General features: G+C 30.3%; 1 protein-coding gene across 2 annotated transcripts; it reads left to right on the plus strand.

Annotated features, from left to right (window-relative positions):
• Positions 1 to 4: 4 nt before the first annotated feature.
• Positions 5 to 25604, plus strand: LOC143067261 (coiled-coil domain-containing protein 178-like). 2 transcript variants are annotated; one of them, XM_076240372.1, is made up of 21 exons: positions 5 to 164; positions 2157 to 2277; positions 3256 to 3315; positions 3730 to 3927; positions 4646 to 4810; positions 5249 to 5452; positions 6124 to 6274; positions 7257 to 7326; positions 7538 to 7680; positions 9071 to 9224; positions 10163 to 10258; positions 10704 to 10840; positions 12310 to 12493; positions 16377 to 16508; positions 19535 to 19627; positions 20103 to 20216; positions 21183 to 21328; positions 21901 to 21986; positions 22218 to 22291; positions 24282 to 24431; positions 25174 to 25604. In XM_076240372.1, the coding sequence occupies exons 2-21, from the start codon at positions 2160 to 2162 to the stop codon at positions 25471 to 25473; spliced, it is 2775 nt and encodes a 924-aa protein (XP_076096487.1). In that variant the 5' UTR covers positions 5 to 164; positions 2157 to 2159; the 3' UTR covers positions 25474 to 25604. The 2 variants fall into 2 exon arrangements, with proteins under 2 accessions (XP_076096487.1, XP_076096497.1); XM_076240382.1 differs by lacking the exon at positions 5 to 164 and adding an exon at positions 176 to 317.
• The last annotated feature ends 1944 nt before the right edge of the window (positions 25605 to 27548 follow it).

Here is a 27548-nt window from a genome sequence, read left to right on the forward strand (position 1 = left end):
TTAGAAACTGCAATGGCGTCAAAATGGTGGATCTATCACAAACAAAATTTTACTAGATAAAATTTTCTCATGAACAAAAAAAATATCAGCTCAATCAACTTATCAAACAAGACTTTTGAATTCTTTAACAATTTTTCTTATAAAATAATGATGTGAAAATATTGGTAGGTGTTTAAAAAACTAGTGTGTCTGTCAATTCTGTTTTTGATTCTTTGTATATACTATTTTGATTGCCATAAAAATAATAAGATAATGAACTAAAGTCACTTCAGCACCTAGTTAAATTCGCACTTGCAACAGTTGATTCAGTACCCCAGGTAGTGATATATTAATATAGGAAAATTGCAACAGTATCGTTGTGTCATATGTTTTTGTATCATCTATATTTCATCAGTTTGGTTTGCATGTGTGTGTATTATTGTGACAGGTTTTTAGGTTTCTATATTACAAACAACAACACCACTACAACTTGACAAATTTAAGTCATATTCAAAGTTGCTTTTTATTTTAGATATTAGAACAAATTTAATAAAACTGACCTATTTAACCATTTTTGATCAATGTTAACAAAATGCATCATTAGAATAGTTTGTTGAAAAAAATTCCGAAGGGTTGAAATAAAGATCAGATATGTTTTATGCCTGTCGCACTGTATCTTCAAGACATGTGACTGTCATGTCTCATGACTCAATGTTACAATATAATATGACAGGTTTTCCCTGAAATAACCACAGATAAAATGGGGCAGTTAGTTAAAAAAAAAATCGAAATTGGAATCTAGATCATTTTACATTTTGGATTATATTAACTAGTCATCTAAACATTAATTTGTGTTTTTTTAATTATCTAGACATAAGATAGATTTATTTAGAGTTAGTATAAGAATATAAATACAAACATAAGCTCTGAAGAGCTTTTTAAACCGACAGAACAAAAGAACAGCAAACAAAACATACATTTCAAGTCATGCACACATACTGTGTTCTCCCCAGGCCGTTTTAGCGTCGCGGTACTGCGACGCTATAATAATTTCCGTGACGCTATAATTATTTTGAGGATGTTATTTTTCTCGTTTCTATATATGGCAAAGCCATGTCCTAAATTTTGAACTTTTATCTAATTACCACTTATGATCATAAAAAATATATCACCTTTAATCCCTTATCAAACATTGTTTATTTTCGTATTTTTCATTGCTTTTGGCGGCCATTTAATATTTTAGTGTAAATTACTGGTCAGAACTGGACCAGATATGACAAAAATCCATATTTGACGATAATAATTTCATTTGCACAAATGGCACAGTAGTCAGAAAACAATGATACCTAAAGAGAAAACTAAGCATTAACAGACTTTTTGTTCGATAACTTTGTTAAGAATATATATCATTTTGATAAAAAGAAACAACTGGGACTGATTCATTAAATACCATGAACCAATATATTTCATAGACATGATAAAGTTTTTTTTTAACTAGGAAGGTAGGGTAACTGGAACCACACATATATTTTTATTTGTCCCAAGAGGAAAAAATAATTCTGGAACTATAAATGAATATAGAAAACATAAACTGAGAATACTGTTATCATGGTTATAATTTAATTGTATTCTCAATCATGAATTCAACAATACTGGCACAAAGAATATGGTTGAAAAGAATATTTTATTTACCAAATAAGGACCTATAGCCTACAAAAAATATAATACATTTTGTAATAAACAATAACATATATCATAATGGAAATAGAGCATTGCCACAACACGACAAATTACATTGAAAAAAATACATTTTTTCTTACGCCAAATGTGATGCTATCCAAAATTTCTGGGAAGAACACTGACATACAATTAAACATGGAAAGCAAGAGCTCATATTAATATATAAACATGTAACAAAAAAGTTCTAAAAAGCATCTTAAAAACACTCTCACTCTGAAGCATGCACTTTTGAGGTTAAAACACAAAAGCAAAAGTAAAATGTTCTGGAAAAAAATGCTAATAGTAATTTGTTAGCATGCATACATATAACATGTTATAATCTAATTCACCAAGTAGAAGAAAATTATCATAAATGGTTCATAATTTATCACATGTACATATAAAATCTTAAAATTATCATCTATGAATATTAATGTATTACTTGTTGATCTTTTCAGACTATGTCACTGGCAAAAGTAGTAAAAGTTGAGGAAGTTGAAAAACGACCAGATTCATATTCACTGGGAGAAAGGTTTTCAAGTCAAGAAAAATTTAATAATGCAGTTCAAGATATTGAAGGTAAATGTTGAATATATTTATTCCATAAAATAAAATCAAACAATTTCATGTATATATATAAAAAATCACTTCCACATGACATAAACAATAGGTATAACAAGATTTGGTATGAGTGCAAATGATATAACTCTCCATTCAAGTCACAATTTGTAAAAGTAAACCATTATAGGTCAAAGTACAGTCTTCAACACAGATTTTTGGCTCAAACCTAACAGCAAGCTATGAAGGGACCCAAAAATGACTAGTGTACAACCACTCAAACAAGAAAACCAACTGTCTTATCTATATAAAAAATGAGAAATGAGAAACACTTATGAACCACATCAACAAATGAAAACCACTGAACATCAGGTTCCTGACTTAGGACAGGTGCAAATAAATGCAGCGGGTTTAAAGCTTTAATATATATGTAGGTTACCTGAAACAATAGTGTAACATCACAACATTGAAAGACACACCATCAAATATCAATTGAAATGACTTAACTCAATCAAAAGACATATTAACACAAGTGAACATGCACTGAACGAATATATTTGCTCAATTGTACAATGTAAATATATAATGAATAAGATAAGGGTGAGATGTAAAGCAATTTCAGAAAGACAACCATAACCTTGAACATAATGCCGCCAAAAATAATAATGTACACAGGTAAATGAAAATGATTTAAAAATGATTTGTTATCTAGACATTGCAGTCTGCAACATTTGAAGAAAACTGAAAAAGCGAGTTCCTCAAATTATGCATCTAAATATTATGATAGACATTAACTTTGCAAGTTTGATTCTAGAAAGTTCCTGTTGATAAGTTAGTTTTGATTGTACTTTAAAAATTGTTACCAATACACAGTAAATAGAATAGATGTCCCAACAGAATTTAAAAAAAAAAAATTTGTATTATGTATCATTGATTATATTTGTGTTTGTCAACAAGTCTTAACTTCATGTCATGAAATTGATTATTATTTGTTTATAGCCACATTTATTGGTTCAAGCGGTGATGGTCTAAATGAAGAGGATCTTTCTGAAACTGCAGGTAGATTATCGACCTAGAAATTTAGTTAGTTGGTTCTATCACAGAACTCTGTACAGGAAATATTATCTGAATTGAACTCTCAATTTATGTTTTAATTTAATTTAAAGAATAAAAAAGAGTGAGCATCTGATTGAAATATTGTCATCAAAACTGCTTATAAGATAATAACATACACAAAATTGGGTATTTTTTCCCTAAATCTTGGACTGGATAAAATAGGTGATTCATTTTGTTATACATTCATTTTTGCAGGTATGTCAGTGAGAATGAAACAGCAACAAAAGACATTTAAAAAGGAATATCAAAAGGCTTTACATAGTGTGCATATACATTTTATAGAAAGTTGTTTTCTAAGCTTATTTTTTAATACCACAATGACCTATTACATGTAATTTATAATGTTATACTTCTTAGATAAAGTTTATCCACTGCCTGAAGACTGGCCAAAGATACCTCAAATATTCCGACGTAAGAGTTGTGAACTAACAAAAGCCACCTCACCATGTGTAAAGAAGGCAGTTTCTCATCTAGAACTTATACAAAACATAATAGAAGAGTGGTTCAGAGAAAGAGATGAGGAACAGAAGAGTAGACCCTGTTCTGTAAGACCAGGTAATGTATGTTTTAACCCTTTCCTCAATGGAATTTTTATTTGCATACTTGATTCGCATAGGATTTTTCAATAAAATGCTGAAAATATGCTTTAAAGTATTAATTCATTGCGAAAAACAAATATTTCATCAAATGAATTAAAGTCAGATATTCTTATGAATGCTCTTCATATGGGATACTGAGGTACTACACAGGTGTCAAACAGCATCATTATGGATAGTGGCGGATCCAGTAATTTTCATAAGTGGGGGCACACTGACTGACCTAAGAGGGGGCCTGCTCCAGTCACGCTTCAGTGATTCCCTATATAAGCAACCAATTTTTTTCCCAAAAAGGGGGGCCCGGGCCCCCTGGCCCCCCCCTAAAACCACCTCTGATGGAGGAAATGGTTAAGGACTATTCAAATGAACTGATATCTAACACACGATTTCTGAATTGTTAGAATTTGAAAAAGCATTTCTACCTGCTAGACTAATTGCAAAATAAAGATTCCACTTTTTCCTTGTTTAATATTTATTAACTGTTTAATTGTTAAATTCTAAGATTCTGACCAAATAAATAAGTTATACAATGTTTTCTGGAAACATACTGGCACTTAAATAGTTGACAGAACCAGTTAAGTTTGTGTTAATTGTTTCTGACATGTTTTCATTCATCCCCTTCCTTTACAACATCAGTAAACTGTATAATTATAGAAACTATTGATATTTTTTCACAGTTGCAAGTAAAAAACAGTTAAGATTTTCTGCTGCTAGTGGACATCATAATGTCATCAAAACAACAGGAAGTGCTAAAGGGAGACAAAGTGCAGCATCAGGTCGGACAACTATATCCATTTCATCAGCCAATCAACTTTCAATCACAGGAATTGGAGCAATTCAAGGTAAAGTATGCAATAATCGATAAAAACATTAAATCTAAATAGAATGAAATCTACAGTTTTTGTCTTGACATTTCAGTTTATGCTCTCTTTTTGTTTGTTTTTTGGTCATCACAGAATGCATGAAAATTTTAATTCCTCATTAGAAGTAATCTATATCAAGATAACAGTGGCATGCAAGTTTTATATTACAAATATGTACTCTGAATTCATTATTATTCATTGGATATTAATTTTTCAATGATTCATGGAAACTGATGGCCCACAATTTTAAATGTTCAACAAGTTACAAATCCTTGATCAGATTGAATGCAGACTTTGACAAAACCATGAAATCCAATGCCCAGAAAAAACATGTTTTCCTCAATCTATTAAAAATTGTTCCCATGAAAATAAAAGAATCCCAAGTATTTATATATATATATATGTGTGTATTTTCAGAAGAAGATAGTGCCTTATTGCCATATTTAGGAGCTGAAGATGTGTTGGATGAAGTTGTCACCCTACTTGCTAGATTAGAAAATGACAGAATAGACATTTTAAAAGCACTTGAAAATGAAAAACAAAAAGTTGTTAGACTGAATGACAAGATAGACCATCTATGTTTAGTCAGGATGAGGGAATTACCAATAGCTGTACAAAGAGGTACGCTTTTCTTCCTTATAACAAAGATATTCAGATTTACAAGGTTTTTTATTTAAAAAGTCATCAAAGACAGCACTATTTAAGTGTTCAACTTCTTATTTAAGGAGGAATAAGTTTAATTAGCAATAATATTAGCATACACTAATTTTGGAGAAGAGGATAATTTGATGTATATTGCATATACTTATGGATTTAAAAAAAGTTGTTTTCCCGATTTTATTGTTTATGACAATCAAAAATGTTAAACTGATAACTGTTGTTAATTTATGTCTGTTGATTTTAGATTAGTTACTGTTATTGCGTGCCTGGTATAGACTAGGAAAGAAACATTTTCTGAATCTCAATTTTTTTTTAACTGTCCATAATTTAAAATATTTACACTTCATTTTTCAAACCTTTAATAAAATAAAAATAGGTATTCAGTAGTAATATAGGGAAGTACAGAAGCAACATATAGAACCTGATATACTACTAGAAGGAGTTATAGATATACATCTTAATGACACAAAAGAAAACTATCTTGATGGTAGTTCATATTTTATGTTTTTCAGTTATGGACAAATATTTACAATTTTATCACACTATGCATTTGCATGTATTATTTTAGAACATGAAGTATACATTAACACTAAATGACAAACTTTAAGAATTTTTTTGTATAATTATTTCAGAACATGAAGCATGTATCATGGATTTGAATGAACTTACATGGCATGTTTCCTACAGTAGTAGAACAGAGAAAAGAATTCACCAGAGAACTCATACTGCTGAAGTTAATAACCAAAGATTAAAAGAAGAAATCACTTTTGTGCAGAGACACATGTAAGTACATGCATGTAAAATAATGCATAGGTAGTACTCTTTTTCCATGAATATGAATTTTCTGTTACCTACTAAAGTGACCCAGGAATATTTATGATAATAAAACTCATATCAATATTTATGTAAAATTAACTGTATTTGTATAATGGAAAAATAGGTTTTGAAAAATAAAACCAAAAATTGGAACATTTTAGCAGTAAGTCGATTGACTGTGTTAATATCAGGGTAGTATTGGGGGTACCTTCATGACGTTAAATGGTAATAATTCTTGCCAAATGACGTTAATAGTAATTTTTATTGCATGACGATAAAATGTACACTTTCTTTTAGACGATAAAAAGATCAGCTGAATTTGATAAATCATGCTATTTTTTTCCTAAAATAATTGTAACGATAATTATTTGAGACATCTGACGAATCATGATAAGGATATTTTGACTATTCACGTTAAAATTTTAACAAATTTTTTTTTTAATGGTGCCGAAAATGACTGTTTGAAGCCTGACGGTAAAGGGCATTAGCACCCTCTAATATGTACCTCTTTCATTTTTTGTCTGAACAACTTGCATCATGACTATAAAAGAGCAGAAAAATTATGCATTTGGTTATAGTTGAAACATTGTATATTTGTAAACTCTAGATATTATATAACTAGTGGACACATATATATCATAAACTCTTCTCTTATAATTAAGCATGCAAAAACTGGGTCAGCTGGACATGATCGTCTCTGGTTAAGGCAAAATTGAATTGTTTATTAAAATGTGTTAAAAATTATAATGTGATTTAAATTGATGTATCTATGCTAAGATCTTTAAAGCAGCTACTAGCCAATGTGTGTACAATTCGAAATCTAAGCTATGAAAAGTCATAGAGCATTGTTATTTTAACATTGACACAGTCATGTCTGTAATAACAAAGGTCCATACATTTGTAACTAGAGTTTTGAACTTGAATACTTAAGAATTTTATTTATTTACAGACCTCTAGTAAAAGAGAAATTACAGTTAGAGATACAGGCAATGGAAAGTATCAAGAATGCACAGTCAAAGGTAAGTAAGCAAATCCTTCTTTAGTCTGTTTGAAGAAGTTCGAAAAGTAATAGGATACCCCTAACACTGTGTTTAATTTCTGATTTATGTGTCTCGGATAAGAAAACTTTAGAAAGAAGTTGTTATCAAGTCTGTTTTGTAAATTATGATACTATACTGTGGTAAAAGGCTTAAAATTATTTTGATCATTGTTTTTCTTTTTATCTTTTAGACTTATGTTGAATTAGATAATACTCAGAAGAGAAAGAATAAAACAGAAGCGAAGTCCAATGATGCTGTAGAAAAAGCTACAACAGAAAGAAATCATATAAAACGTGAACTTGATGTAGTTAAAGATTCATTGGATAAAATAAAGTATGTACAACTGTAAAATCTTATTCTATATTTTTTTTAGCAAGGAATATTCAATCATAAAGCTGGTTATTTGTTTGTTTTTGAGCCTTCAAAGAGAATCATATAAAGCAGGACTTTACACTTTGGTCATGTCCCTTTATTCGGCCTATTATTATTATTATCCCTCCTATTAAGTTCAGCATTAAGCAGTTAATTTTTTTTAATGACAGATTTTGGTTCATCTTTGATAGTTATTTTCTAATAATTTGTTTTTTTAAATTATTTAGACTTTGACATAAAATTTTACCATTGTTTTTTATTACATGTCCAACCATATATTTGCTATTTTCCCCTTCTTCTCAAGAAAGAATTCACTAGGCATCTTCTTGCATAGTAATGTATAGTTAATTTGAATAATCAAAAAAAAGCATAAGAACAATTCATTTCTATGATAATTTTGTTTTATATAACCTGCATTTCACACTCTGTATCTATATTTTTTCAAAGCCATTGCTACATTGGTGAATGGAACTTTCATAAAAATAGAAAAAATATAACCTTGAAGAAGAGAAAGGTTACAGAAATATGGCATGAAGACATTATACAATAATGGCCTGTGAAAAGTTGATATCCAAAATTGTCAAAATGAGACAGTTATTTGAATGAAGGGGCAGCCCAAAGTGAAATAACTTTTTAAGGGTTGACAATTTTGGATATTCATCGATTCTAAGGGGCCATAATTGTTTTATTATACCAAACTTACAGTGGAAAGGCCTTTCGAACACTTTCTATATTCTTTAAACTTTACATGACAAAGACAAGCTGACGTTTGAAAATACATTTGTGTTCTAGAATTTCTTGAATGTACAACAAAGGTAGAATCTTTTTGTAAAATATATTGATGGCCCTGAAAAGGACTGTTACTTTATAAGAGATATCATCATCTGCTGGAACTCTATTCATGTCCAATACCTTATTTTCTCGTCTCTCGGTGGGCTTCCAGTGTAACATGATCGCTACCATTTAGTTCATTTACGTCTGTGACGTCATTTTCTTGGGAGATAACTCAAGTACAAATCAACAAACTCAAAAGGTTATTCGCCGGTGAATAATAGGGTTATTCATAGCTGATGGAAATTTTTAGGGGTTATTCATCCTTCCTTGCAATTGAATGAAAAACAACTGAATTATTCCATGTCATGTGATAACATTTCACCCAATAGAATTGTTTAAAATATATGCAAGGTATAATAATATTAGATATATCACTTTGATAATCAGACAACTGTTAATCCTTCTTGGAGGCTATCAGACTTTTAGTGAGACACAAAGACAATAAGGTTGTGCTCCCTATAAAAACAAGTGAGATAAATATTATGAACAGCAATTTAATCAAAGACCTTTATTTCAGTGATGATTATGCTCAGTCAAGATTGACGTTTGATACATACACCAAACAGATCAATGATATCAAAGCCAAACTTATCGCAAATGATATGGAAATTAAAGTCCTTCATGTCAAAAATGAAAATGCTAAAGTTGCTGAGGAAATGAAAGCCAAACAGGTAAGAAATGGAATGGAAACATTTCTGTGTTTTTATGCCCCACCTACGATAGTAGAGGGGCATTATGTTTTCTGGTCTGTGCCTCCGTTCGTACGTCCGTTCGTCCCGCTTCAGGTTAAAGTTTTTTGTCGAGGTAGTTTTTGATGAAGTTGAAGTCCAATCAACTTGAAACTTAGTACACATGTTCCCTATGATATGAACTTTCTAATTTTAATGTCAAATTAAAGTATTGACCCCAATTTCATGGTCCACTGAACAAAGAAAAAGATAGTGTGAAGCTCAGGTTAAAGTTTTTGGTCAAGGTAGTTTTTGATGAAGTTGAAGTCCAATCAACTTGAAACTTAGTACAAATGTTCCCTATGATATGATCTTTCTAATTTTAATGCCAATTTTAAAGTATTGACCCCAATGTCACGGTCTAATGAACATGTAAAATGATAGTGCGAGTGGGGCATCCGTGTACTATGGACACATTCTTGTTTTAATTTGATAAAAAAATGTTTACATGATCTTATTAATATCAACAAAATAGTATTGGTTTGTTTAAATGGTTAACATCAACATTGTCATAGTACATGTATAATTGATAGTTTTTTTCATGGAAACCTTTTTTTTTGTAATTTATCCTTGTTAAAATTAATAACCTTTTGTTTCCTTGAATAATATAAATGCTTTTTAGATTTTTGAATTTTGGTCCAATCATCTTTAAAAAAAAAAAACAGGTGTAATTTGACATATTTATATGTAAATTTTGTAAAACAAATAGAGTTGAAATTATTTTTAATCCTCAAGCCCTATCAATGGCATAGATCAATAAATCCATTTTGATTTGGTCTAATTTGAATTTTCTTGTATAATGTTATGGTCTTTTTGCAAAGATCAATTCCGTTTTATATGTGTAATAAAGGTAAAAAGTAAGCATGATTTATGATTAACAGGTTAGGGAGATACAAACACAGATCACAGAAGCTGAATTTGAACATGATCGACTTGATAATGAAAATTTACAGTTACAGAGTGAACTGGACACTAGAGTAAGTAGTCCTATAGCTCTTATTGGTAAAGATGAGTTAATAAAGTAAGTTTATTTTCATGTAACTATTTATATGTAAGGGGAATCTGTAACACAATACACCTGCCAACTTTTCAAAATTTCCATGGGGGATTTTAAGCGCACAAGTACATAATGGTCTACTTGTATTGTCATAAGTGTTAATAATCTACTACTTTATTATTTGGATGAGTATGTATGTGCCTCAATACCCTTTTAACCCATTTGAATATCTGTTTTGTGATTTTCAGTTTATATTATAAAGGATTGCAAAATTCAGGTCAACACCTCTCATGGGGGATAACCCACATAAATCTGGAAAGTTGGCAGGCCTGCTAAAAATATACACTCATCAAACACTTGCACTATTCTAGAAATAAAGTTGCGCAAAACATTTTGAGACTTTTTCTTTTTTGCTGACATTGTAGAAAAATAAAATGAACAAAAGAATATCTGAGTTAGAAAGAGGAGCCAATGTCAGAGATGCTAGGCTAAGAAACATCACATTAAAGAATAAAGAGGCTGAAATGGAAGTCCAGGACTATATGGATAAAATCAGTGACTGGTAGGCTTAAGCTAGGATTTCTCATTTTTTCTTCAGAATTGAAGAATGATTTTTTAAAAACAAAAATGCATATCTATCAGTCAGTGTGGTATAGAAATATTTCTGAAAATTTGCAAAGCCCAGCAATTGGTTATAACAATATAACAATGTTTTTGTGGGTTATTGAAATCAATGATTTAAATTTTTTGTTATACAGTGAAACTTTTCCACAGAAATATAATAATTTGTAAAATTATGCAAACAAAGGCTAGAAGTGTAAGTAAATGTGTGAATTACATAAGATTTATTTAGATTTTTTGGGGTTCTGTACCATAATAAAATGATGAAAATTGAAAACAAAATTGTATTAATATTCTGTAGAAAATACTATATATAAATATACAGTTTCAAATATGTTAAAGAAATTACAAGTTAACTAAATTCATGAACTTTCTACTTACATCCTGGTCTTTTTGGTGGTCTAGGGGTAAATTATGGTACAGCTTCCTTACTAGTATAACTTCAACAGGAAGAATAGTTGACTTCTAGAATATGTGCACACATTTTCCAAAATAAAAGAAGCCAAAGTTCATTTATGAGGTGTGTGTCCTTAGAATTAGAATTATATTTTTTTTTATTTTTCAATAAACAAAATACCATTAGACATTCACAAGACATGAGCTTTCAGATATCAGTAACACTATACATATTTAGTCTTGAATGTTGCTTTTGACCTCAAAACTTGCTGTAATTGCCTTTTAAAATTTGGTATTATCTCGTTGATAATCTGTTGAGAGCAACACTCTCACCAAAATGGATTGTGGCCTTTATATGTTCAATAAAACAATGCTGTGGAAGGCTTTTCATATTAAGATAAGACCCACACTATATGTTAACCAACCAACTTTCTTTAAACAATAATATTTATAAGGTCAAGGTCGCAGTGATGTAAAGAAAATAGCAGTAGATGACCATTTCATTTGTAGCATTATCATTTATATTTTTAGATATCTTTTTGAAAAATGTTGATGTGGTTACAACTGTTTTTCTTACACTTTTCAAGAGAATTAAAATGCTGTAGAATTATTTTTTTCTCAGAGGTTATTTAGTATGGACGATTTTTTTGCGATTTTGTTGCATCTTTGACTTTGTTGGAAAAAAAATAATAACTGTTGTAGAACATATTATATGCAGCAATTTGCATTAGGCTATTTTCCTCAAGAGTCATAATTATGTTGAATAAGCATTAAGTCCTGATTTGGGAAATTTTGAAGGTTGGTAAAAGGTAGAGTTTATCCTATTTCAATGATTATTCTTGTGCATTGCTTTGTGACACATGTATTTGATTTCATTTTCTCATTTCCCAAAAAATAATGAAAATTTAAGTGAAAATTGCATTAGGAGAAAAAAAATGGAATTTCAAATAAAGACCTTTTAAACAAAATTTAATAAACCTGAACTTTTCATTACCACCTATTTTTTAATGACAGCCAAAGACAAAAGGTGGCCGATGAGAAGAACATCTCTCGTATCCACAAAGAAAAGGCAAGATTACAACAGCAAATGGCTGTTACAGAGGATGAATATAGCAAGATATCAGCCATTAACTCGGCTGTCAGAGAACAGTTGTTAGGGGAACAGGATAAAGCATTTAAAATGGAGGAATCACTGAAGGTATACAAATCTTATTATTTATCTGTCTATAAAAATGTTCCTGTGGACAAGACTGTTGTTAAAATTGTAATTTTTTTGTGCTGTATTAGATTGTTGTGAAATCTTTTTATATATATGCATGATAACTTTTTATTAAAGTTCTAAATCGGTTTTAACATAAACATGTGACTTTAGTTCTTGTAATAAGCTCTGACAGTTTCTCTAGAATTCTATTATTTGTTATTATCATATATGATATCTTTTAATTAAAAAAAATATATAAAATGATAAGAGACAATAAGTATCTTGTATGGTCCAAAATATGATGCTTTAGATAGATGAATACATCTCTATTTATAGATTTTTTTTCATCTTATCCCAATTACAAAGTCAATTTCCCAACATTACAATAAGTGGAGAAGTATTGATTGACTGGATGAATCTGTCAACTAAAAAAAACAATGCTATATAGTGTCGCATAATTATGAATTATTTGCTTTTTCATAGTTACAAGCATTATAGCCAATCAGCATACCAAATTTAAGGTCAAAATAGATGATTTTGTTGTACCTTTACATCATTTCTTGACCAGTATATTAATAATAATTTATTGTATCATATGATACACCTATCAGGTTTTTTTAAAACAAGATATTCCCAGTATATTAATAATAATTTATTGTATCATATGATACACCTATCAGGTTTTTTTTTAAACAAGATATTCCCCTTGCTGTAAACAAGGACATGAGTCAAAGCACACAAATGCATGGCACATAGCCTCTGGAGATGTTGTAATTTAGAGAATGTGAACTAAGAAAATTACCATTAACTATAACTTACATTTGAATAACTTCAGCCTTTTACCATTACATTACAAATACACATTTTTTCAAATCTAATGAAAAGGGCAAAGTAAATGTCATGTTGACAGATATGAATAAAAGGAAGGTCACATGAATTATACATTATTCATATTACTCATCACTGTTTTGGTAGAAATATATCTTTATCACCATGATATACCTTCTACTATATAATTAGTTAGTTGAAAGTTCACTTATATATATTTATTATATGCTTATTCCTTTTTTACTGTAATGATTCCATTTTATCAGGGTTTTTTTTACAATGTTCTATAAAATCAATTTCAAGTTGTTATTATTTACAGTAACCTACAAGGTTTCCTTGCCGGACAATGCAAAATTATCAGTCTGCAGTATCGTTTGATATTACATTACATGCTAAAAAGATGATTTTTCCAGATTTTTTTTCTTACAGCAGTTGAAGGCAATATACAACATTTTTAGAATTAAATGTTTAAAAGGGATTATTACTATTCAATGCGTTAGATTAATTCCATGATATTAAATGACATCTATATTCCATGTAGAAATAATTCTATAATGGCCGACCAGCACAAAGGCACATAATTTAATATTTTGATACCTATATACAACAGCATAGAAGGGTATGTATGGCCACATCTGCTTCAAATATAGCCTCTCAGATTTTAACACTCTTTGTTACAGTACTTTTTTTTTAAAAATACACATATTTGTAAAATTTTTTTTTTAGAAATGATGAATATAATTTAAATAGAAGTGAAATAATTTAGGTTTTATATCCACTGCTTTTATTTGTTATGTATTATGTTTAAAGTTAGACATCTTAGAAACTACAGATATATTAGATATATTCATTTTTACCATAGAAGTGTAAAGTTTGAGTTAAATACTTATTTTCATTTATTTATGCATGATCAAATCTGCTTTTAGTCTTAAAATAAAATGAGGTTTGTTTGTCATATCTTGACCAACAATAGTTGTAATAATAGTCTTAACTCAACATTTATATTTGCTCTCTGAGTTTTGTATGGAGGAAAGAAAGATTTTTCCAAATGATGATTTTGATATTTCTCTAAATATACAGCTCTTTTTTTCTTTACGCCTTTCTGTATTGCAAATCTATAATACCATCTGAAGAATGTTGCTGACATCTTATACTCATCTGCATCTTCATCATATGAAATATCTGATAGATAAATGGCGCCTGTATTCTTAAAGCTTTTGATAACTATCTTCATAATATAAAATATCTGATAAATAGAAAGGAATTGTAACCTCTAAGCTTCAAATAACACAACAAAAATTATGAAATAATATAACTATTTCTTTTTCTGTTAAAGTTCTACTATTTTAATTAAGACTAAGTTGAAAGATTTAATCTGTACATCAATGCAATGTTTATATTTCATATTGCAATTTAAGAAACATATAAAAAAGAAGATGTGGTATGATTGCCAATGAGACAACTCTTCACAAGACACCAAATGACACAGAAATTAACAACTATATTACTGTATGGCCTTCAACAAAGCCCATATCCCATAGTCAGCAATAAAACGCCATGAAATGACAAATGAAAAACAATTCAAACAAGTAAACTAACAGCCTAATTTATGTACAAAAAATGAACAGGAAAAAAAAATGTGACAGCAACAAACAACAACCACTGAATTATATTCATCAGGTTATGAACTTACTAAGTTATGTGTAAAATTATTCTAATAACCACAATTTTATGGTTTCCTGTAGACACTTATTCTTGTTGGTCTTTTTTTTTTTTACAGATAAGTGAAAACTCTTTTTTTTAAACTTTCAAATAATGGGGAACTACCAATTGTTATGCCACTTATTTAATGCAACTTCAGTTACCATAGTCAGAACATGTCTTCAAATATATTTACATTTGGCAGCATGAAAAATTTGTTGATTCCAGTTGTTCTTATTGAATCTCATGATTTCATCATGGTATCTCTCCAAACATCTATACCCTTCTGTCAAATAGTTCTCAGAAAGGACCAATGATTTCTTATTTGAAGCCAGTCAAGATTTTCCTAGACACATACCTTTTAAAAGAGTTGAATTTCAGATACCTGAAATGACACGAAAACATGTATAAATGATAAAAACTACTCTTAAGTCTGATTTTACAGTCACTTCTTCTTCTTGTATTTGACAGAGTTTTGCCTCAGCTTAACTATTCTAAGAATCTAAAATGAGTGCCTGTTCTTCTTGATTTGATAGATGTATGCCTCAACTTTACTATTCTAAGAATCTGACATCAGTGCATCCTCTATGAATTTGATAGATGATGTATGCCTCTGCTTTACTTTTCCAAGAACCTGACACTGTTGTCACTGATAGCTGACTTTCTTTTTTTCAGTTAACTTCTACACGCCCTTTTTTGTGCAATATTACACAATTATTATATACAGTTGACATTTGTGTGATCATCTTTGCTAGTGACTGTTTGTCCCATGTAATAATAGGACAGGTTCTGTTTTACACTTTATGGTGAAAATCTCTCTTGTGTGTTATATATGATATCAATTGGTAAGATTTCTATTTTGCAATTCGGTATAATTTTAGGTGTGATTTCATGATTTAATGTGAATATTTTCTTTGTTAAATTGATGAATAGGATCTGCTATTTAATTCCAATGTGCCATATATTATAATATTTCAGAAATAATTGACCGTTAATAGTGATAGGGAAAAAACATCTAGGACAGTTTATATGATTATACTTACTATTTCAGAAAACATTTTTTATTTGTAACACTATTATTGACAAAATGCTTTTAGTTTTGCTCTTTTTTTTCAAAGAATATTATGCGCCAAATACATTTAATCAATACTGCTATAGATAGAATTTTTTCAATGGTTAATGATTCTTAGTATCATAAAGGTTAGTTAATTTCAACTTTGCCTTTATAATTTGCACTATCCCCGTACAAGGTACATTTTAGTAACAAATTCATGCACTGCTTTACACATTATTAATTATTACTGAAAATGTATAAAAACTGTATTAATTGTGTGTCCACTGTGTATTTTAGGCTACTGCTGAAACATTAAGGAGACAAGTGAAGGATGAAATGCACACGAAATCTGTCCTTGTAGCCAGAATTAATTCTGATTCCACCGATTTAGTCAAGTATAAGAAAGATACAACACAAAAGAGAGATAAGGTAAAATAAGACAAATTGTTTGGGTTTATTTTGTATGCAGATTTTGAAAATTTGAATAGAAAAAAAGTACAAATGTGTTTCTAAAATTTGTATTTCTCTTTAAGTTATAAAAACAATTGTTTTCTTTTTCTATGGATAAGAATGGTCAATTCCTTTACAAAATATGGAATTGGCTTATAAAGAAATGTTTGTCCATCCACTTAGACAGCAAAAACCTGATGGAATATGTTTGAGAATCAGCCTTTAACAAGACTTGATGCATGTAGAGATTGGTCATTATCTGAGATTATTATCATTGCAAGTTAAATGTCATCACATCAGTCTGATTTTTATTTCCTTCTTTAGGATATATGATAGTCTTATGCCTGTATTATTTAACTTAAATCTGACAGTGTTAGCATGACACTTTTAGTTTAGGAGAAGAAAAGTGTTAGAGGAGATAGCCTCTAGCTCTGGGGAAAGCGAGGAGGAGGAAGACGATGAGGATGAGGAACAAAAAAAAATTGAAGCTATGAATAAAGAGGCAGCTAAAGTAGGAAAACATGCTGCTCTATGTTTTAACTATGACAAGCTGTATTATTGTGATCTTACAATGTCTGGCTGTGTTATTGGGCAGTTTTGAGTAATTGTGTTATAACTATGTATGGTTGTTATTTTGGGATTGTAAATTTGTGGATTATTGTATTCTAACAATGCCTGGCTGTATTATTGGGCATTTTTTTAGTAATAGTGTTATAACAATGTTTGTCTGTATTATTGGGGTTGGATACTATTGAGATACTAGTGGGTTATTGTATTCTAACAATGTCTGGCTGTATTATTTAGATTTTTCAGCTGTTGGGACTATTTATCTAATAAGTCCTGATTTGTATTCTAACAGTTTGATCTGGTGTTGACAAAAGGAGCAGTTTTTTCCAATATGCAGCTTTTATATATTAACTTGAAATTGAATGTTTTGTATATATACATGTATTCATATATATGTGTGAATTGTTGTTATTAGGGCCCCGCCGACGGCGGGTCGCCCTATAGTGATCAGTCTGTCCGTCCGTCTGTCCGTCCGTAACACTTTCGTGTCCGCTCCATATCTAGAGAACCGTTATGATTTCATACTTAATACTTAACATGATTATTAACCAACACCAGAGGGTGTGTCATGTTGTATGTACAACTTCCTAGGTCAAAGGTCAAGGTCAAAAACTTTGGTTTCAGTTGACAACCCCGTGTCCTGTGGTGAAGATCGTGTCCGCTCCATATCTAGATAACCATTATGATTTCAAAGTTTATACTTGACATCCATTTTAACAACCACCAGAGGGTGTGTCATGATGTATGTACAACTTCCTAGGTCAAAGGTCAAGGTCAAAAACTTTGGTTTCGAGTTGACAATCCTGTGTCCTGTGGTGAAGATCGTGTCCGCTCCATATCTAGATAATCATTATGATTTCAAAGTATATACTTGTCATACATTTTAACCACCACCAGAGGGCGTGTCATGATGTATGTACAACTTCCTAGGTCAAAGGTCAACGTCAAAAAAACTTTGGTTTCAGTTGACAACCCTGTGTCCTGTGGTGAAGATTGTGTCCGCTCTATATCTTGAAAACCGTTATGATTTCAAATATTATACTTGACATCTATTTTAACCAACACCAGAGGGTGTGTCATGATATATGTACCACTTCCTAGGTCAAAGGTCTGTCTGTCTGTTGGTCTGTCCATCGCTAACAAATTTGATCCACATTATATTTTGAGAGGACAGCTGTTATTATTTCATACTTTATACCTGACAAACATTTTCAACTTAACATATATATTAACCAACACAAGAGAATGTGTCATAATGTATGCATCCTAGGTCTAAGATCAGTCTGTCGGTCTGTCCATCTGTTCGTTGTTCTTAACAAATTGTGTCCGCTCTACCTCTCGAGAACCATTAATATTTCATACTTTATACTTGGTGGGTCATAATATATTGAAGGCATGATTCTAAAAATATGTGACAAATATCAATTGGGCAGCACCTTTAAACATATTGTTCAAACATCAATCCATATATCCAGAAGTCACCTTAGAGTAGTTATCAATGAGTTCACATCATGCAGTCATATCACTATTATACTATGAAAGTAAGATGAGAATATTTATCAGTTTTAACTTAAAATCTTAGATCAAAATCACACATGAGACTATGTAATAACTTCAAATAATGCTTCATATCAGATTATCCATACAACTTATTTACCCCACGTTATTGACAGCGGGGCCCACAGAGATGGCTCCCATCTCAATGATATCTAGTTTATGATTAGTTTCAGGTTTGATTTTATGATTGTTTTATAGTTATAATAAAGGGAATGCAGTATATTTTACTAACACTTCACATTGTGAAGCATTAACTAAGTGTGCATTATTTTGGCCTTCAATTGAATAAGATACTTTCAATAGTACATCTTTGATTGAAGGCCATGTTAAAAAAAAAATATGGTTTCAAACTTCTTATTGTTCTAGAAAAAAACTTATCACATGTTTCTTTTGATTTCGATATTTCAGTGTTTCTTTTCTTAAATACAAATTATTAAAAAAAAAATGTTTTTATATTGACAATTCAGGTTTTTTAGTTTTTCAATATTGTTTTGTTTTGCTATTAACCTTAAATCAATATTGAGGATGATCAAAGTTATTATAAAACTGTCTATAATTTTTTTTTTGCAGAAATTATATGGATGACCTCCCCTTGTAATAATATGATAAATGGTGTCACATGAAAGGATTCTGCAGACATGTGTTTCTTCCTGATTTTGATCCTTCTTTCGTCCCTCTCATTGATAATGACCTGTCTTCAATTATATCTAAACATTGATTGTTTTAACTCCTTAACTATTCCACCTCTGGGGTTTCAATATATTTTTTTTGTTAAATATGATGAAGTGAGATTAATATGATAGAAGAATGATCTTTCAAGAAAGATAGCATTAGTAAATGTTTAAATGACATACATTTATTTTGTATATATATATTTCCAGGCACAGAAAGTAGCCAATGAAGTGCAGACAGCTGTAACTACTGTTCTAACTAAAGTAGAAAAACTCAGATCAACAAAGAGGGAAAAGACAGAGGTAAAAACTCAAACAGATTTATTTGTTTCATGATACAATTTTTTATGTTATGAACAGTTTTAAACTGATCTTTATAAAGATGACCAAGTTAAATAAAAAGGCAATTATTATGTCAAAAAATTATACTAAACATAATTTGAATTATGAATAATTGCATTGATATACTGCTGCATTTTATGCAAACATTTCACATATTTATGATGCTTGTGAGTAATCTGCAAATCTTTGATAATTCTGTTTCATTTTAGTAATGTGCCCAAACACTTTTTTATTATTGAAAGAATAATATTTTGTAGATTATTGGGCATTTAAATTGTAAAAGTAAAATTTACTGCCACATTTGATGACATTTTATATATTATACTAGCCTTTGGACTTTACATTTCATTTATTTCATTTGCCAACAAATGTGCAACATGTGCAACATGACAAATTGTAACTTTGATAATCATAACTCTGTATGTTTTTCCTTCAGACCAAGGAAAAAATAAGACAACAGATGGTAGAGACTGAAAAACAGAAAGAAGAATCAAGGAATAAGTTTATGGAGCAAATTAATAACTTGGAACCTCACCATACTCATCTTAAGGTATATTTAGTTCAGGGGACAGAGCTGCAGTACAGTGGTTATGGATTGTATAACTTTAAAATGAATTTTGGTGCTCTTTCTTCAAGTCTTTTTCTATCATGTTTCTGTATCTTTTGCATTTGTCACAACATGCATCAAGTCAACCAATGTTACCATTGTAACATAAAGGGCAAGGAATTTAGTTACACAAGGAAATGATTACTTGTTAAGATAAGGGATCTGTTAACTGACAGCACATGCAGTGTAGAAAATTAGTGGACTTTTTTAGTTTGTGCTTTTCTCAATATTGAATTAAAAAAGCATCAAAACAAAATGGGGGCTCATCCCTGAACAGGTAGGTAGATAAAACTAAGGCTATGGTCATCTTTGCCTGGTGGTAGAAAAACCTTAGTGTTTGAACTGTTTAAGAACAGTAAACTAAGAGAAAATGACAGCATTAATGATATTTTATATCAGCAAAGAAATATCAGATTGTTCTGCTAAGAATATTGAAAAGAAAATATATGACACAATTTACATTTTTTTAATACAGCCCATATTCACGGTAAAGTATTAAATTGAGTTTTGAGTAAAAATATCTCAAGCATGTTGAGAATTCTTTTGTTATATTTATAACTGTTATATAGTTGATTGTTTATGCATCAATATTATTACATTCAACAAGTTACTATTGAATTATCTATTGAGTTATCTATTGAGTGCATGAATTTTTTTTCTCCAAATATATACATTAAAGAAGAATTGTTTGAATTGATATTTTTAGCCACAACGCTAAAATGAAAAATGTAAATTCATACTGTTACAGAATTTGCAGATTATTTGAACTTCTAGTACAGAATTAATTTACAAAGAAGTTCGTTAGCACTATAGTTTAAATACATTGAATTTATGATTTTAAGTGTTTTATAGGTTCTCATTTTGATCTTTCACTTAAATGAGATTTAATACATAACTATTTGTGAACAGGATGATGTAACAAAGTTAGAGAAGAGATTGGACTACATGGAATGGAAGACAGAACAGATGAACAAACAAATACATGATATGGACAGGGAAGAGGTCACCTTTAAAAAACTAGTGAGCAATGCAGAAAAAGCTATAGTTGACTTAGAGTAAGTATATTTGTTATTTATGTCTTTGTTGCCTTATCATGGATCTTGAAATTATAGAAACCAGCTATACTGATGTATAGTGAAAGTTGGGTTGATGTGCACCATTGAAATGGCCATCTTTCTCTCATATTGAAGATGAGATTATTATAACATTTGAAAGACAATCTCTCAACCAAAATGAGTTTATATATATCTATGTGATAAAAGAATGATTCCTGTGTTTTACCACACTGGCCATATGATGCTCCTATTTAGACACATAGTTCTAACTCTCAGCCAATCAGTATTTACTCTTACTTTTTAATGCTGTGTAGAAGCAATTTTTGTCCTAGGTTGACCAGACAGGGAATCAATATTATGACCCCTGCTTGTAAGGTACCCACACCACCATGACTCCACAAATTTCTTTGAGTAGAGATATCCCTGAATAGCAGTGAAGATCAGCATAAATAACTTAATTAAACTATATGTTTGGCTAAGTTGACTTCGACATGTCTGCTTTTATTATTTTGGTTCATTCAGGTATGGGGATTAGCTGCTGATGTTATTTTAACTGTTTCTTTCAATTTCAGAGAAAGAAGAAAAGAACTTGATTTACAAATGGAATCTTTGAAAAAGATTGAAGACGACCTGAAAAAAAGCTATGAAGAAGTTTTAGGTAATTTAACATATCATTCTATGTTTTATAGATTCTATATCTATATGTTCTTTGATTGTGTTTTATGCCTCTGCCATGACAGGGGAGATTATTTAATTTTTTCCCTTGTTCGTTTATACATCCGGAAATTAGTTTCCTTTCTCTAACTTCAGTTTTATTGCATTATATTACATTGAATGTGAACTATACAAACATCATATACATATACATAATTCATGCATTTGATTTTAGGAAGAATCAGAGACAATGAAGCATCCCACAGAAAAATGATAGAACAACGAAAAAAATTCCTAGGAGAATCAGAGGTAAAAGTGCAAAAGTTAATTGACCCTTTATAAAATTACCCATTTTTTTGTGGAGCTTGGGAGGAACACTCAACAGAGTTGCAATATGCAAAGTTCCATGATTTTGTGATCCCTACAGTTAATAAGATTCATATCTCTACAAAAGTTGAGTAAAAGAATCATTTTAAGGTGCACATGTGTGTCTGATATTGGAAACATGATCCTGCTCTCAAATCAAATTAAATGGTTCAATACTCAGCAAGTTTTTGTCGAGCCTGCAACAAAAGTTGAAGAAAGCTCGACATAGGGATAGTGATCCGGCGGCGGCGTTAGGTCAGTTCTTAAAAGCTTTATATTTTAGAAGGTGGAAGACCTGGATGCTTCATACTTTGTATATAGATGCTTCATGTTACGAAGTTTCACTCAGTCACATGTCCAATGTCCTTGACCTCATTTTCATGGTTCAGTGACCACTTGAAAAAAAAGTTCAGATTTTTTGTAATGTCGAATTCTCTCTTATTATAAGTAATAGGATAACTATATTTGATATGTGCATACCTTGCAAGGTCCTCATGACTGTCAGACAGTTTTCACTTGACCTCGACCTCATTTCATGGATCAGTGAACAAGGTTAAGTTTTGGTGGTCAAGTCCATATCTCAGATACTATAAGCAATAGGGCTAGTATATTCGGTGTATGGAAGGACTGCAAGGTGTACATGTCCAACTGGCAGGTGTCATCTGACCTTGACCTCATTTTCATGGTTCAGTGGTTATAGTTAATTTTTTGTGTTTTGGTCTGTTTTTCTCATACTATATGCAATAGGTCTACTATATTTGTTGTATGGAATGATTGTAAGGTGTACATGTCTAGCGGGCAGGTGTCATGTGACCTTGACCTCATTTTAATGGTTCAGTGGTCAAAGTAAAGTTTTTGAGTTTTGGTCTTTTTATCTAATACTATATGCCATAGGTCACCTATATTTGGTGTATGGAAATATTTTATGATCTTTTTGTCAGTCAAGCAGGTTTTATTTGACCGTGACCGCATTTTCACGGTTCATTGCACAGTGTTAAGTTTTTGTGTTTTGGTCTATTTTTCTTAAAATTATAAGTAATAGGTCAACTATATATGTTGTATAGAAGCATTGTTAGCTGTACATGTCTGCCTGGCATGGTTCATCTGACCTTCACCTCATTTTCAAGGTTCATTGGTTTTTGTTTAGTTATCTTGGTTGATGTTAAGTTTATTTGACAGTTGTAATAAAGCTTAGCTTTATACTTAGGACTATCAACATAATATCAATGATTAGTATAGAAGGCGAGACATTTCAGCTTGTGCACTCTTGTTATTGTATGGTCAAGTTCTCAGTTCTTGTAAAAGATCAACTGTATTTTCTCTATACTGATTAGATGGTTTATGTGTTCATCTAATCACATTTCATCTGACACAATTTTCATGGTTCATTGAGCAACAGTCAGTTTACATTTTTGGGGGATTATTACAATCAATCCTACGAAAAGGACTTTTTTTCCAACTATATAATATTGAAAAACCAAACACAGTATAGGGTTGTGTAGTCGCTTTAATGTATAAAACTAACTTCTATATCCAAACTTTCCTGATAAAAAATGTAGCCTTAATTTTTCTTTATACTGGCTGCTTAAAAAGTCTGTGCAGAAAGAAAATCAATGAATGTTTAAGTATCCTAAAAGTAAAACTGGCAAAATGGGTTGGTAAAAACAGCATTGTACAGAAATGGAATGATTGTTAGCTTGACCTGTCTGTTAGACAGGATTCATATGATGAAGACATTATTTTCATGGTTTATTGAACAATTTTACACTTGAAATAAGGTCAATTTAACAGTAACCATAAGTAATAGCTTAACTATAATTTGTCTATAGAACAAATATTAGTAAGATGTATCTTTCCATCTGACTAGGTTCAACTGTCCTTTGTTTTATTCTTGACTTTTCCCTTCTTTTCATGTTATAAAATATCATTGCAGGTGCAGAAATCTCACAAACTAGAGATAAATAAAGAGCTGGCATCTAAATATAGACAATTACAGAATGAACACATGATTGTCAAAGATAAAATGATGAATAATTTTGATGATCGGGTCAAGATTGAAGCACAAATTAAAGACACTACACAGGTAGGCTTATAAATTCTGCCAAAAAAAGAAATGTTTTCCCTATTGGAATTTTTGAAACCAAGAAAAAAGATATGTTAAGGAAATATTTTGATTAAATCCATGATAGTTATAACTTCATAATAAAACAAAACACAAATTAACAGAAGCTATTTTTTAAAGAGATCGACCAGTTATTGTTAGTGTCTGTCATGTTTGTAAGATGCTTGAAGTCTTTCCAATAACAATCAAAATGGAGAATTGTTTATTTGATAAATAGGCATTGTCTTATTGAAGAAAAACCATGAATTGAACTATAATGCATGATAATTAAAAGAACCACGATTTAACATTATGGAAACAAATTATAAAACAAAACCAAAAGGTAATGCTGCATTGAATACTGAGTTGAAAGATGTCTTTTTAGTGTCATTGGGTTTGTGTCTCATTGACATATACAGATCTGTTGTTATTCATTTCTAGGTTAACTTATAACATGTTTACTTAATATTCATATAATTTGTATATAATGAAGACATTAATTTTCATTTTAAGAGGCAATACTGATGTTTCAAGTTATAAGTTAACCTAGAAATGAATAACAACAGATCTGTATATGTCAATGAGACACAAACCCAATGACACTAAAAAGACATCTGATGATATTTTGCTGTTTGGTGACAGTCTCATGACATTATACTCTCAACTCTTTTATTTGTTGTAATACATAAGAGACATCTTTGTATTTTTTAAACTTTAATTTTAGTTACAAGCATTACAGAGGAGGATGCATGTTGCCATGTTAGCTTACTTGAAATATAGAGGTCTATACAATAGATCTGAGCTCGACAGAATGGAGACTGAAACCGATCAAAACAGTGAACAAGTACAACATCTACAGGTCAAGATGGACGATGCTATAAAACAAATCACAGAGTTCCTCCAGACTCAAGTACAAGGTGGTGCTGCAGCTAAACGTGTGGCATGGGGGTCTGTAGGAAAGACATCAAGAGGAGTTGGACTTTCACAGCCTCCAAGTAGACAACCAACTGTTGTTGAAGCATAAATTATAGCATTTACATGTTGTACTGAAATATTATCAAACTTTTTGTGTTGATCTGAGGCTTTAAATGCCATTATTTTTAAGACATGATTTTAGAAAATATCTTGTTAAGTCTTCTTTGTCTAAACTTTAAATGTAAGGATTTATGCTGGTAAATACATTTCCTACATTTAAATAAACTAAACAAAATATATATATGTTGTTGATCAAATAGATCATTATCCTGCAAAAAGCCATGCTACTATATATTTAAAGCAGAAGTACCAACATTTAGATGCGATAGTTGTATAGTGTAGAAATATTGTCTGCTGGTATCCTGCTTCTATTGGAAGGGAATGGTAATGATAAAATTATTATGTATGTTAATTTTGTGTCCTTTTCATGGTGTCTGAAAAGACTATGTTGATTTCTTAGAAAAATAAGATATCAACAGGGCATAATAAACATAATTTACATGAAGGATAAAAACAATATGCTAAGATTGTCAGAAAAGTGTACTCCGTCCAAGAGAAAGCTTGATAAGCCTCTACTCTCTTCCTGTTTTAAAAGCTGGCTTCAATAAAAAAAAAATTGTCAATGTATGTATATATATTTATATTTAAGAATATTTGATGTTGATATCCTATAAAAACATAATCAATGGAATAGATAAGAAACTTGGTAAGGTAAAAAAAAATAATAAAAAAATGAAAGGAGAATTTTAAAGACATCCTAGGGTTACTTAAGCATGTACGGTTATCTGTCCTTTGAAATGTTTCTTTCAATGTATATGCGTTTGTATTTATAAGAATTTTTTATTCTGAAAACTATTAACTATAGTTGTTGGTATGTATTTTCTTAAGATTTTTTTGGTTCTGGCGTCAGGGTTCTCAGAAAATGTGTTTGTGCAATTTAGAAAATGTAAAAAATGTAATGTTTTGTTTATATATTCTATATGAAATATTTTTTTTGTGAAGGAAGAGAAATCTTTGCAACTGCTGTTTAGAGTAATATGCAGAAGTTTTATTGAAACAACTGTAAATATTATATTTTTGTTTTGATAAAAAGAATAGAATTAATTATTGTGTTCTTTGATAAAAGTGCACATATTTCCTGGCTTATGAAATTCTAGTTCTTTGTAACAGTTTGTATTTTTTTATGAGACAAACAGATTAAGATAAAAAGTTAGTTTTATACAACATATTTGTATTTATTTAATATTTACTATCACTTTAATTGAGAAGATAAAGTTATTTTTATTTCAGAATATTTACAAATAAACAAAGTGATTATATTTATACATGAATTAACTGCTGATTATTGATTTCTATACAAAGTGGTGATTGCCTTTTTCTCTGTTTAGTTACTACTTTCCAAACATTTCATATTGAACAAAATGTCTAATTTATACTTTTTTAAAACATCCTATAATGTTTATACTGTTCCGTCCTTTAGCATTTTCTAAGTGCCTAATTGTGATTTTTAACTATGTGCTCCTTTATTTCAAGCATTGCCAATGTACAAGTGTTTCTACACTTGGAATTCTGTGATAAATTTGTGCTATTTATGTTAATATGTAATAATAAAAAGCTATAAATGTCTGATTGTGTTATATTCTAATTATTGGAATGCCAAGTTTTGTTCTCAATCAGGATAATGTACAATCAGAAACCAAATGTCAGTAGTTCATACTCAAGCTTCAACAACAAAGTTGGGGTATATTAGGTTACCTCTGTCTGTCTCTGTCCTTACATGTGACCATCTGTAACACATTTTTGTCACAATTTTTCTCAGCAATGCATCTACAAAACAAAGTTTTTTGATATTGGGTACAAATCTTCATATTGGAAATAGATATAGGAAAGCCTTATTGTGCGACACTTTTAAGGTCTATTTCTTATCTACTTCCTGTTTTCTCCATGGATGTACTTTCTTCACATTGAAACTTTTACTAGCTTACTAGAACTAAATAGCAGAAAGCTTCATATAAGTAAACTATGTTGTGTGAGGACATTTTCAGATTTGTCTACTTCCTGTTTAAAACATTCACTTATGTTTGTCTACTTGATGCACTCAGTAGAAATGTTGTTGCTATTTTC

The sequence above is a fragment of the Mytilus galloprovincialis genome, chromosome 1, assembly GCF_965363235.1.
Source record: "Mytilus galloprovincialis chromosome 1, xbMytGall1.hap1.1, whole genome shotgun sequence".
Taxonomy (NCBI): domain Eukaryota; kingdom Metazoa; phylum Mollusca; class Bivalvia; order Mytilida; family Mytilidae; genus Mytilus; species Mytilus galloprovincialis.